Here is a 13,108-nt window from a genome sequence, read left to right as displayed (position 1 = left end):
TCTGTAACAAGCAACTATTGCAAGACTTAGGGTGTTTGACAACCATGGAAAATTATTTCATGGAATATTTATTGGCCCAATAGTGAAAGAGGAGACAGAGAGAGACTTAAGGGGGCACGAGTGGAGATAACATGAGAAATCCCTAAAAATAGTGAAAAAAAACCCACTTCCAACTTGGATTTTTCTTTTTCTTGTTTTTGGGGGCCTTTTGTGCGCCACTCCCTCCCTCCCTCTTTAGCCTCTCCCTTTGACCCTCTCTATCCATCACTCACAACGGGCCCACTAGTGTTCCATGGGATATTTTTTCATAGTTGCTTGTGGAGAAAAATCTGGTAGGCAAAATATGATCTGATCATGCACAAGAAAACGGAAAGGTAGATATAAACAAACCATAAGATGAACACTGCGTTATTACATGGTTTAGCCAAGATGCCAACGTCCATGAGCAAAACACAATCTTCCAAAGGGTAATTGATGAAACAAACTAAAAAATAGTTGAAAGGATTCTTAGAAGTATACCTAGATCTTACTGCTGTTGCAATAGAAAAATCAAAAGACATATTTACCATTGGGGAGTTTATTATGAACATGATCCAGTCATTCATTCAAGTTTTCAATTAATATTTGCAAATTTTATTTGTGCCATTCTCCAATTTCGATCGTACATGTGGCACATGTACGATGCTCTCAACTAGCCATCTCATGCTTAGTTATGATTGGGGCCACAAATCAAAAACCCATTGATGGAGAATCCTTGCCATCCCATTAGGGTGTGTTTGGATTACATGAACTTGGAATCAGTAATGAAATCAAATTCCAATCCTATTCCAATTCCCTCGGAAAAGGGAATATCTTCGATTCTACTGTTTGAGTAAGCATTAGAATCAGGAATGGGTAAGGGAATATCTAAAATCCGCTTATCCAAACGGCCCCTTAGCGTCTCTCTCTCTCCAAAAAATTTTAAAAGGTACTGTAAGCCCACTTCATAGGATGATCCAAAAATTGTTCATTTCTCATCACAATGTAAATAGGTCGCACTTGGTAAATCATCTCCATAGGATGATCCTAATCGTCGGATCTACAATGGGATTGCATGTTATAGAAACCTCCATAGAATGAAGGGTTTGGATCATCCTATGGAGATGATTTATGCGGTGCAACCTATTTATGTCGTGGCCCAGCAAATCAACGATTCGGATCATCCTATGAAGTGGGCCTCATAGTACTTTTTGAAAAATATCTGACAACACGCGCACAATATATTAAATAGTGGGCCCTACTCATCCTAACATGAGGTGTAACTAATGGGCCCAACTACATCAAAATATGAGGCGTAAATTGCAGGGTCCACCTTATGCATGGGTTGGGGGAGGTGGTGGGGCCCACCTATCAAAACATGAAGTGTAAAATGGTCTGCCAAGGTGCAAATTGCTGGCTTCGCCCCTACCGTTAGTGATAACTGTTAGAATATGTGAGATCTCACAGTCAGATTGTGTTGAATTCACACCGTTGGATCACCATGGTGCTAGATTAGGCAAGTGGGTTGAATAGGGTAACCTAACTAAATTAGATAACTAGCTTATATTAGCAATTAGGCTAACCTTAGTCGGTAGGATTTCTAGAATTATCTCTTGCCTTGGTTATGTTTATCTCTTTCTATGTTTAACCGTTTGAGTGTTCTATATTGTAAGCCCAAGGGTTCCCATGGGTTAATCATTCACCTTACCTTCTTGTTTTGATGCTAGCAAACCAAATTGATTAGCTTTTATGGACTGATGTGTTGCTTTGAGGTGTTGTGTTGCATACAGGAATTTCATGTCATAATCGTCATTACACAACTCTTCACAACACATGGCTTATGGATCAAGAAGCAAAGGAACCAAGAGCTTGCACCTACAGTGAAGACATCCTCAGTTGAAGATGTTCAAGTAAAGAAGCTCATCATGAAGATCCCACAAGTTCCCTAAGCAAGTGCCAAGAAGGAGCTTGGGGTTGAACATGCCATGGTGACACCTCATGTACCTCAACATGCATTGAAGATTGGAGGACAAGTCACAAGAGCCAAGACAGGGTCAAGATGTTCACCCAAGTAGAAGAAGTCCAAGAAAGTGCAAAGGAGCTAAGACATTCCAAGAAGACTCAAGGTTCTTATTTTTAGAATGTATTTGGAGTCCTCTTGATTTTATATAAAATGCACTTTCAAAAGGTTTTCAAATGGTTTTCATACTTAACTTTTTACATCTTTGAAAACCATACACACACCCAAAAATGTGTTTGAAAACCTTGGACTTTAGCCCAAAGACCATAGCCAAAAAGCCCCTGATCTTTAAAGTTAAAATAGAATTTTTACCAAGGCAGGTTGACCGGGCTATGCCGGGCGACCGCGGGATGGAACCAGGAAATCCAGGGCATCTCGAAATTTATTGGGAAGGTCGACCGGAATGATCCGGGCGACCGCGGATGCGCTTCTGTTTCTACAGAAGCAATCCAATTTGGTTTAGGGCGGGCAACCGCCGTGGGTTGGTCGACCGTGATAGGTTTTATGAGCCAAATTTTTGAGCAAACAGTTAGCCCTCGCCGGGGACCGCATGGGGCCGGTCGACCGCGACGGTAAGAAATTTGAAAAATAGAATAGGGCGCCCGATAGGGGCGGGTGACGGCAGTAGCCCGGTCGATCTCCACGGTCAAGCAAACTAGCCGTTGGGGCATTTTCTGCTTGACTTTTTCAAGCCGGTTATTTATAGTTTTACCCCAAACGGTCATGTTTTCAAATACACTATATATACATCATTAAAAGCTATCTCTACAAGCTTTTGAATATTTGAGAAAGATCAAATCCCATTTCTCTTTCAGCTTCATCATTTTATTTCAAAAGCTAAAAATCTCTTTGATCTTCAATTTCTACATCTTGTCAAGAGGCACTCCATAGGGCTTTTCTTTTGCTATTTCTTGAGAGTAATTGTGAGCTTTCAATGTTGTAATCCGCCTATTAAGAGGCATTGAGTTGTTTTCATTTTATTTGTTCTTCATTAAGGGTCTTCTCTTCGGCCCGGTAAGAATTGTGAAGAAGAGGGTCCTCTCTTCGGCCCGTGAACAAAGGTGAAGATGAGGGTCTTTTCTTCGGCCCAAGAAAGGTGAAGACGGCATATGAGGGTTTGTCCTCATGCCGAAGGCTACGTGCAGATGGACTTCTCTTTGGCTCTTGAGAATGGAAAAGCTTGTTGTAAGAACTTCGAGATTAGGTTTAAAATCTCACCATATTGGAGTACCCAAGGAACTAAACTTGGAAGAGCGGAGTAGGTCAAGTTGTGACCGAACCACTATAAAAACTTGGTATTCTCTTGTGGCGTGGATGCTTCTCTCTCTCTCTCTCTCTCTCTCTCTCTCTCTCTCTCTCTCTCTCTCTCTCTCTCTCTCTCTCTCTCTCTCCTCTTGCACGTGTGGTGATTGGTAATCTCTAACCTTACTTATGTTTATATTTTAATTGAACAGGGGTTAGTAAATGCACCTAAATTAAATGTCTAAATCCTAAATTGCATTATAATATCTATTTAAACAAGGGTTAACTAAATGTGCATGATTAGAAAGTCTAAACCCTAGCTTTTTTTTATATACCTATTTGAATAAGGGTTAGACTAATTTGTGCTTAATTAAATGGATTAATTTTTAATCTCCCTTAATTAAGCCTAAAATTTCTAATTGACCAATTCACCCCCCTCTTGGGTTGTCACACCTTTATTTCATAAATAATCATTCATTAGGGCTACTTGTATTGTATCCAAGTTTAGTGAAAAATCTTCTCTAAATTTTACATGGTATCAGAGCGGGTTGATCCGACCTTGTTTTGAATACATCCCTTCAAGCTTCATTCTCCGGCGGACAGTCGATCTAGCATAGCCTTCTGCCCCCGGCCACCATAAATCCTTTAGTTTTTTTTCAAGGTGCCATGATTTTTAAACATCATCTTCTATTCTTTGCATAGCCTTCTGCTAGCTGCCCTCGTAGCTCTCTTCTATGTTGCCATCCTTCTCATCATATACACATTTATAAATCTCAATTTTGGTTTTCTACCATTTTCTTCACGTTTCCGCACAATCCCGTTAGATCTAGGAATCCATTCCCTCTCCTGTTGCAAATCCAAAACCTTGTTCTCTCAGCCTTCATTTTTTCACCTAACTCGGCATCCACTTGATTTCAGCCAGTATTTTTGTTGAGAGTCATCACCGACTCTAACACATGTGCTGGAGGGGATGGGCCAGTGCGGGCATGGTGCAACGTGGAGCGGGCTGGTGTGGGCCTGCATGGGTGATTGAATCCTAGTTAAACTAGGACTATTTTGTTTGATTTTGTGGTTGAAATTGAGTTCTTGTTAGAATAGGATTCTCATAGTGTTGTTAAATCTTAGTTAGATTAGAAGTGTTTAATGTTATAGATTAAGTTTCTAATATAGGTTGTTTTGGTTTGGGGTAGTATTTAGAATTCGAAGACGTAGTGGAGTTTCTAATTTATAATGAGTTAGTCTTGGTCTTGGAAAGTGCACGGTTGGGAATTGTGAATAGTTAGTCTTTGTTTATTTAGAAAATATAGTAATAGTAGGATTCAATTTCTTGTTGCTTATAAATAAGAGAAGCAGAGAGGAGCAAAACGTGAATCATGGGAAGAGAAGTGTGAAATGTTAAAAGTTGGTGTACAGTTCTTTTACTTTTTAATAATATATTCAAGAAAAGAATAGACTCTCTCTCTCTCTATCTCTCTCTCTCTCTCTGTCTCTCTCTCTCTCCTTTGTCTTTGTGGTGTTGATTGTAGGTATTGCTTTGTTATTTTTGGTGAACAAGTGTCTCAAAGCCTTGGGTGCTTTGATCCTTGATTTTCTACAAGTGGTATCAGAGCCACCGATCTAGGATCGGTGTACGGAGGTCGAATTCATCCGTTAGGGACGGTGAACGGTCGTTGAAGAAGCCGCTAGTCAGGGACTAGTGAAACAAAGCCAAAGGAAGAAGATCAAGCCTTCAGAGACGAGATCCGACACGTCTACGCTCAGGAATCAGACGTAGAAGTTGTAGATCCAGGATCCGACTTCAAGTTTGTCAATCATCAAAAGCTTTGATCAAAGAGATGGATTTCTCCAATTCGATCAACGGGGTTGATAAGTTGAATAATACAAATTATTCATATTGGAAATCTTGCATAGAGTCTTATCTCCAAGGGTAAGATTTATGGGAAATAGTGAATGGTACAGAAACCACTTCTGCCCTTTGGAGGTGCTGAAACATTAGACACTTTGAGGAAGTGGAAGATCAAAGCCGATAAAGCTATGTTCGTGTTGAAGGCAACCATCCAGTGGGATTTTCTCGATTATATTCGAGATGCCAAGACGCCGAAGGAAGCGTGGGATGTCTTTGCCGCTTTGTTTTCAAAGACAAACGACGCTAGACTCCAGATGCTTGAGACTAAGATAGGCTCCGTATCTCAAGGAAATATGACGATTCCCGAGTATATCATGAAAGTCAAGAAGATCTTCAAAAGGTTGATAGCGACGAGGAGTGGTGTTCTCTTCTCTCCATCGCAGAAGAGCAAACCGATGTGTGATGTTGCTCTTACGACTACAGAGGTCGTGGATGTCGCTAGTTCGGCGGACACAAACAAAGGTAACCGAATAGACTATTCTAGAGATTGGATAGTTGATTTGGTTTGTTCGAATCACATGACCGGTGATGAGTAGAAGTTTGTGACAAATACCGAATATAAAGGCAGTCGGATGGTGGTAACAACGAATGATATGAAATTGCCTATTACCCTCATAGGTAATGTTTTCCGATCTAGTGGAGAGCATGATTTATTGAAGGTCATCTACCGCGTTCCAGACATGAAGAGGAACTTAATATCAGTATCTCAGTTTACAAGATCAGGAAATTATGTTCTTTTTGGCCCAGACGATGTGAAGGTCTTCAAGGAATTACTTGTTTCAGGTACTCCGCTTATGGAGGGTAAAAGAGTAGACTCAGTTTACATGATGTCGGCTCAAGAAGCGTATGTACAGAGAACCCGAAAGAACGAGACTGTGGATTTATGGCATGCGAGATTGGCGTATGTTGGATACTCTAAGCTGAAGGTGATGATGAAAAAGCAATTAGTGAAGGGACTTCCTGATCTAGAGATCAACATGACACAGTGTGTGCTGGTTGTCAATATGGGAAGGCGTATCAACTTCCATATACTGATTCACCGTTTCAAGAGAAGAAGCCGCTCGAGCTAGTGCACTCAGACGTTTTTGAGAAAGTGAGAATACCATCAATTGGAGGTATAAATTATTTGTTGACATTCATTGATGATTTCTCACGTTTTGTGTAGGTTTATTTTCTCAAAGAAAAATCAGAAGTTCTTGAAAAGTTCAAAGAGTTCCAAGAACAGGTGAAGAGTGATCTTGGTTGCAAGATAGTGTCTGAGAACCGATAATGGTGGCGAGTACACATCGAACGAATTCACAACTTACATACATAAGCACGGGATTCGTAGGCAGCTCACGTGTCCTAATACACCTCAGCAGAATGGGGTGGCTGAGAGAAAGAATCAGCATTTGGCATAAGTTTCATGGAGAATGTTGCATGCGAAGAATGTACTGTCTCGGTTTTGGGCTGAATGTATGAGAACTGCCACTTATGTGACAAATCGTCTTCCGCGGTCAAAGCTTGGGTTTATCTAACCCTATGAGAAGTTGTACGGTGCTAAACCCACTGTAAGTCATTTCAGAGTTTTTGGGTTAGTTTGTTATGTGTTTGTGCATGACCATCTACAATGCAAGTTTGATAAAAAGGCACTTCGATGTGTCTTTACCAAGTATGACTCTAAAAGAAAGGGCTGGAGATGTGTGAGCCTAGAAACTGGATGAGTGTACGTTTCATGAAAGGTGGTGTTTGACGAAGCATCATCGTGGTGGTCATCTGATCGAGTTATTCTTCAAGATAGTCTAGAGCTAGAGACTAATCTGCAAGAGAAGTTAAACGCAGATGTTCCTAGTGGAGATGGCGTTGAATCAACGAAACCTTAGGAGAAGGTGGTGCCTAGACAAGAGAGCTCTAAAAGTCCAAAGCAACGTAGTCCATGTAAAACTGGTGTTCATGAGACAAAAATAGCTGAAGAAATGAGACCGTCTCAGCTAGAGGAATCTGACGTTGAAGTGATCAAGCCTAGAAGATCCTCACAAATACAGAAGCCAAATCCAAAGTTTGCAGATGTGGCATATGCAGAAATATCAGATGGTGAAATCGGTATTGCGGAATCGACAACCTTGAAGAAGTTTGCAAAGGAACTTGGCATGACCTGTAGAGAGTTAGCGTTGACGGGGAGTGTTGAGAGTCATCGCCGACTCGAACACATGTGCCGGAGGGGACAGGCCGGCGTGGCCACGGTGCAACATGGTGCGGCCCGGTGTGGACCCACGTGGATGATTGAATCCTAGTTAAACTATGACTGCTTTGTTTAATTTTGTGGTTGAAGTTGAGTCCCTGTTAGAATAGGATTCTCATAGTGTTGTTAAATCCTAGTTAGATTAGAACTTCTTTAATGCATAGATTAAGTTTCTAATATGGGTTGTTTTGGTTTGGGGTAGTATTTAGAATTCGGAGACGTAGTGGAGTTTCTAATTTATAATGAGTTAGTCTTGGTCTTGGAAAGTGCATGGTTGGGAACTATGAATAGTTAGTCTTTGTGTATATAGAAAGTATAGTAATAGTAGGATTCAATTTCTTGTTGCTTATAAATAAGAGAAGCAGAGTGGAGCAAAAAGTGAATCGTGGGAAGAGAAGTATGAAATGTTAAAAATTGGTGAACAGATCCTTTACTTTTTAATATTATATTCAAGAAAAGAATATACTCTCTCTCTCATCTCTCTCCTTTGTCTTTGTGGTGTTGATTGTGAGTATTGCTTTGTTAATTTTTTGTGAACAAGTGTATCAAAGCCTTGGGTGCTATGATCCTTGATTTTCTACAATTTCTACTATTGCAGTTGCCATGTTTCCATTGCCTTGCCCCATATCTCAACAAGTCTCATGGTAGATGGAAGGACCAAAGGAGGTAAATTTGTAAATGTACTTGAGAGAATTGTCATTGTAATAATGAGGAGAACCTCCCTGGGGTTAGGCAGACCCCGACCAGAATTTAATAAAGAAAAAGAGAGATATTACAATCGGGCATAAGGAACTCTCGAAGAGTCTTGCGCTACAATAGAAATGAGATCAGAGGGGAGATCAGCAATGGGTATACTATCCCCCTTGACTAGATAGTCATATTTAGAAAGAAAATCTGCAGCCGCGTTAGCTTCCCTCCAGATGTGGGAAATTTTTCACTGACCAAACGATTCAAGAAGCCCTTTGATCTGCTCCAGCATTAGAATTTGCCTCCAATGGCATTTAAATTTCCCATTGGTTGCGTTTACAGAAAGCAGCGAGTCAGATTCAATCCATAAATGTAAACAATTATTGGAGGAAGCTAATTGTAAACCTTTCAAGATGGGCTCCATTTCGAGCTCCTGGATATTCTTCGGTTCTAAGTTGATTGAGAAAGTGTTGATGACTTCATCCTTAGAATCTCGAATGAGCCCTCCAATAGCTGCCCTGTCTTGCTGCTTTTAAGCATCGGTATTCAGCTTCCAGCCATCAGGATCCGGGGATAACCAAAGACAAGTCTGAGGTTTGTCTGGCTGAGCTGAGAAGGGAAGAGTAAAATGCTTGCAAAGAGTCTCACTTTTGTGATCAGCTTCTCCAGGAAGATTTAGGAAAAGAGATCTTTGCCTGATGATAATTAGAATATCCCGGAGAATGTCCTGTTTGTGCCTTTTTTTTTTCCTTGGAAGACTCTTTCGTTTCTCTCTTTCCAAATGAGATAAATGGTAGCACAAGACGCTATTCTGATAGCAGTTCCATATCTTCCCTTGACTTTCACATCGGCTCTGATTCTATCTTCCTCTTCTTGGAGCGACCTGGCTGGTTTTTTTCGCATGGAGAATCTCCAGAGGATTGATCTCCATACCTAGGAGGAGTTAGCGCAATTAAAGAAGAGATGGTTCGTGTCTTCCCTACCTGCATTACAGAGAACACTGTTCGTATCCCGGATGGTGCCAAGAGAAACAAGGCTGTGACAGGGGATGTGGCCCTTGAACCAAACCGATGAATACCAACATATTTTGTGGTGATGGGATCTGATGTTGTTCCAAGCGCTTGCAGAACTGAATTCTCCAGTTGGGTTAGGTTTGGGAGATTTTGACAGTTAACGCTCTGTTTAAGATTCTCTTAATATTGGGTAGAGAATATTCCAGGTTTGGGTCCCATTCTCCATCTTTATATACCTAATGAATCTTTGTGGTTAGGGGGAAGGAGGGGGGAAGGAGTTCAGAACGGTAGAATCTAGGTAAAAATGAGAGATTAGACCATCCGGATGCCAATGATCTTTCCAAAAATCGATCCCCTCCCCATCTCCAATAATGTAGCATATGTGGTGCTTTGCTTCATCACGGATTTGGAATATACCACGACCTCCCCAGGATGGCTTTGATGGGGTATTCATTTGCCAGAAGCTATTTCTTTTCAAATATTTTTGGGAGAACCAATCAATCCACATGTATTTTCTCTTACTGATAATGTTCCATAGATTTTTAAGCTGACAAGTTTGGTTTATATCATGGAGCCTTTTGATGCCAAGCCCTACCTCCGATTTAGGTTGGCAGATGTTGGACCAAGCCACCGGATGAATAGCTCTACGCACGGAATTACCAGCCCAAATGAATCTCCTACATATCTTTTCAATAATGTCCAGGATCCCTTTTGGAAGGTTGAAAGATGCAGACCAGTAAAGTTGGAAAGAGCAGAGAAGTGATTTTATCAACTCGATTCTACCTGCACGAGAGAGATTTTTGTTATCCCACATCGCAATTTTGCTTTGGACTTTGCTGATAAGGAGATTGCAGTCACTAATCTTCAGCCTTGAAGGAATAAGGGGGAGCCCGAGATATTTGACTGGGAGGTGACCCAGAGGAATGGAGAGAATGGATTCAATGGCCTTACTATGAATTTTTGCCTTCACAGTGTAGAAGGTTTCACTTTTGTTGATATTGACCTCAAGCCCTGAACAGGAGTTAAATTTGGCAATGCTCTGATGAATCCATTGAGCAGTGGAGGGAGAAGCTTCTGCAAAAAGCAAAATATCATCCGTGAAAAGCAAATGAGAAATCCGGATGCTACCACAGGAAAATGGGGAAGAAATCACCATGATTGACTGCATTCTCTATAATAGAAGAAAACATCTCCATCGAGATGCAGAACAGGAGAGGAGATAGAGGATCACCTTGCCTGATCCCATTGGAGGCCTTGAAGAATCCTTTATGCTCTGTTCTCTAGTCGGGAAAGGAAAGGAAAGGGAAGTGAAGGGAAGGAAACTGATGTGGCAGAAAGGAAAGTGAAGGAAAAGAAACCTATCAGATGAGCGTTTCGTTGCACAGAAACCTGACAGAAACCTGACAGAAACTAACAGAAACTACAGAAATATGCGTTTCGTTGCAGGGAAACTCAATAGAAACCTGTTAAATAGAAACTATGACAAACTGATATGCAGAATGATGCCAACATAGAATCTAGTCTAAAATAAGTGTGTCTAACCCTCTGAAGTCAATCAAAATAAGAAAACCATGACAAACAGAAGTTGAACAATAACAATGCCAATTAAATTGTCACAAATATAGAGCTGCCAAGATATAAATCAGGCAACCAACATAGACTTGACAAAAAAATGTCACAAATATAGAGTTGCTAAGAAGAAGCAGACCGTAATATCGCTTAACAAAAAGACCAAGCCAAGTCCTTACATCTATAAGTCCAAGCCAACTAACAAAAATAGTACATAAACATGTTCACCAAAAAGAACAGACAAGCCAACCAAAAAAAAAAGATCATGTCCAAATGAAGTCCACATCCAGAACCATCCAACAACCACATGTTTATGTACGTCCACATCCACATCCACAATCACTCAGAATTCAAGGTTTTCCATCTTCCTCCACATGTAGCGCTCCCTCCTTTCTAGTGTGTACTTCATAAAAGCACGAACCTCCGTAGGATTACGGTTGAGGTACTCATAAGCCCTCTCCAAGATTTCCTCCTCGAATCCTTGTAACCCAAACACAGCATTATGAAGCTCGTCATTGTCAAAAGGTTCCTTCGATAGATCCTTGATTGCATCTGCAACCTTCTCCAAAGTTGAAGTAAACCCTTCCATCAAATTCATATATTTTGCTGCACTACGCTTCGTCCCCCTCTGACCTTCATCGCTTCTTGCAAAATCTCTAACCGGAGATGAAGTTCTAGGCCCAGGTCCCCTACTGCTCTCACCCACCATAGGAGACTCTGGAATTGTTTCAGTCTCAGGGGTATCGTCAATATGCGGAGCTGAACTCTGCACCTCCTGACTAGGGGCAACGTCATCCCTACTCCACCCACCCATGGCATAGTCTTCGCCAAAAATGTGACGAAAATCATCTATCAACACATGTTTCTCTGTAAAATATTTCTTATGTTCAGGGTGAACCTACAAGAAATTCGAAAAAATAGTTATAAATATTACGAGCCAGAGTAATTAACAAATGAAACAAAGATGTCACTTTGTACTCACAGCGACCCAAGCATTGTAGACATCTTCCGTCACTTCGATCTTCTTATTGACGTCATCCCAGCCAAATCCGCTTGTGTTTATTATAGTGTTGACGGCCACGAATTTCTTTTTTAGGGTCTTGACTCGATTTTTGATATGCTCTTTCGTCATATCTTTCCCTTATCGACTATTCATTGCTCTGCTTGCCGCCGTGTATGCGACATCTTTAAAGCCATTGGGTATCTTGTGCCCTTCCGATATCTGTTCCAATAACGCATCCACCAACACCTTATCCATCTCAGTATTCCAGTAATGGCTCCTACCCACGCGACTTGCAACCATCCTATATGAATTGAAACAATAACGAGAAACTCATGAGACCATACAATAACGAGAAACTCATGAGACCATACATAAAACTCATGAGACCATAGAATACGAGTTTATTGTTTTTTAAAAACAAGCTACAAACAAGCCATAAAAAAAAAAGGCGATACATAAATCAACGTTGAAAGTCATTCCACATATTCATGGTCAATTCATTTCTAATCCTAGTCCCCACTCGTGCATCATTGGCTCTACTAAGTGGAACATATGGGACAGGCTCTTCTTCCTCAGGCGGGACCACTGCTCGTAACTCTAGATCTACGTCATCAAGAAGATCATCATCTGCCATCTCTCTCCGAATGAAATTGTGGACACAACAACAAGCTAGAACAATATTAATCTGTTTTTCGTATGGGTACATCGGTTCCTCGTTTAAAATTCTAAAGCGCTTCTTGAGGACGCCGAATGCACGTTCCACTACATTCCGGAGCGATGAATGTCTGTGATTAAAGAGTTCCTCTGGCTTTCGTGGTCTTCGACCCCTGATTTTATTTAAATGATACGATATGCCTCGGTGCGGTGTTATAAAACTATGAAGTAAAGGATAGCCACCATCGCCGAGATAAAACTTCCCTGCAACGAAGAAAGTATTGTCTCAGTATCGCCATTGTCTATTCATAACCGACATAATAAGTAGAAGGAAAGGTAAAGGATACATGGAAGGCAAGGAAGCCCATTAGGTCGTGATGTTGCATTTCCTAATATCCTTGAGTCGGATGCCGATCCTTCCCACCCAGCCAAAATGTAATTGAACTTTAAATCGAAGTCACAAACTGCCAACACATTTTGAGAAGGATAACCTTTTCGATTAATAAACTGAGGCTTATATTCGGCTCTCACTTTAGCAGGAATATGAGTTCCGACTATTGCACCAATGCAATCCTAGCATAGAAAGGTTAAAATATATCAGTCGGTCTCTTGAAATAAGGCCAGAATCTTAGTATTTGAGGTTACCTTGAAATAAGGCCAGAATCTTGGATTAGTGCGAATGGTTTCTGGTATCTCACTCGTCGGAGGTTTTATAAACTCGGATTTCAAGCTTAGAATAGTTTTCAAGACCTTGTTGAAATAACGAAAAATCGTG

General features: G+C 40.9%; 1 protein-coding gene across 1 annotated transcript; it reads right to left on the bottom strand.

The window, feature by feature from the left end:
* Positions 1 to 10,909: 10,909 nt before the first annotated feature.
* Positions 10,910 to 11,888, bottom strand: LOC143851966 (uncharacterized). Its single transcript, XM_077361481.1, has 2 exons — positions 11,659 to 11,888; positions 10,910 to 11,574 (listed from the first exon to the last, which is right to left on the bottom strand). Exons 1-2 carry the CDS (start codon positions 11,806 to 11,808, stop codon positions 11,020 to 11,022), a joined length of 705 nt encoding a protein of 234 aa, XP_077217596.1. The 5' UTR covers positions 11,809 to 11,888; the 3' UTR covers positions 10,910 to 11,019.
* Between the last annotated feature and the right edge of the window lie 1,220 nt (positions 11,889 to 13,108).

The sequence above is a fragment of the Tasmannia lanceolata genome, unplaced genomic scaffold, assembly GCF_043159265.1.
Source record: "Tasmannia lanceolata isolate RefF3 unplaced genomic scaffold, GAP_Taslan_0.1 ptg000018l, whole genome shotgun sequence".
NCBI lineage: Eukaryota > Viridiplantae > Streptophyta > Magnoliopsida > Canellales > Winteraceae > Tasmannia > Tasmannia lanceolata.
The sequence above is the reverse complement of the archived record's forward strand: the minus strand, read 5'-3'. Positions and strand labels throughout refer to the sequence as shown.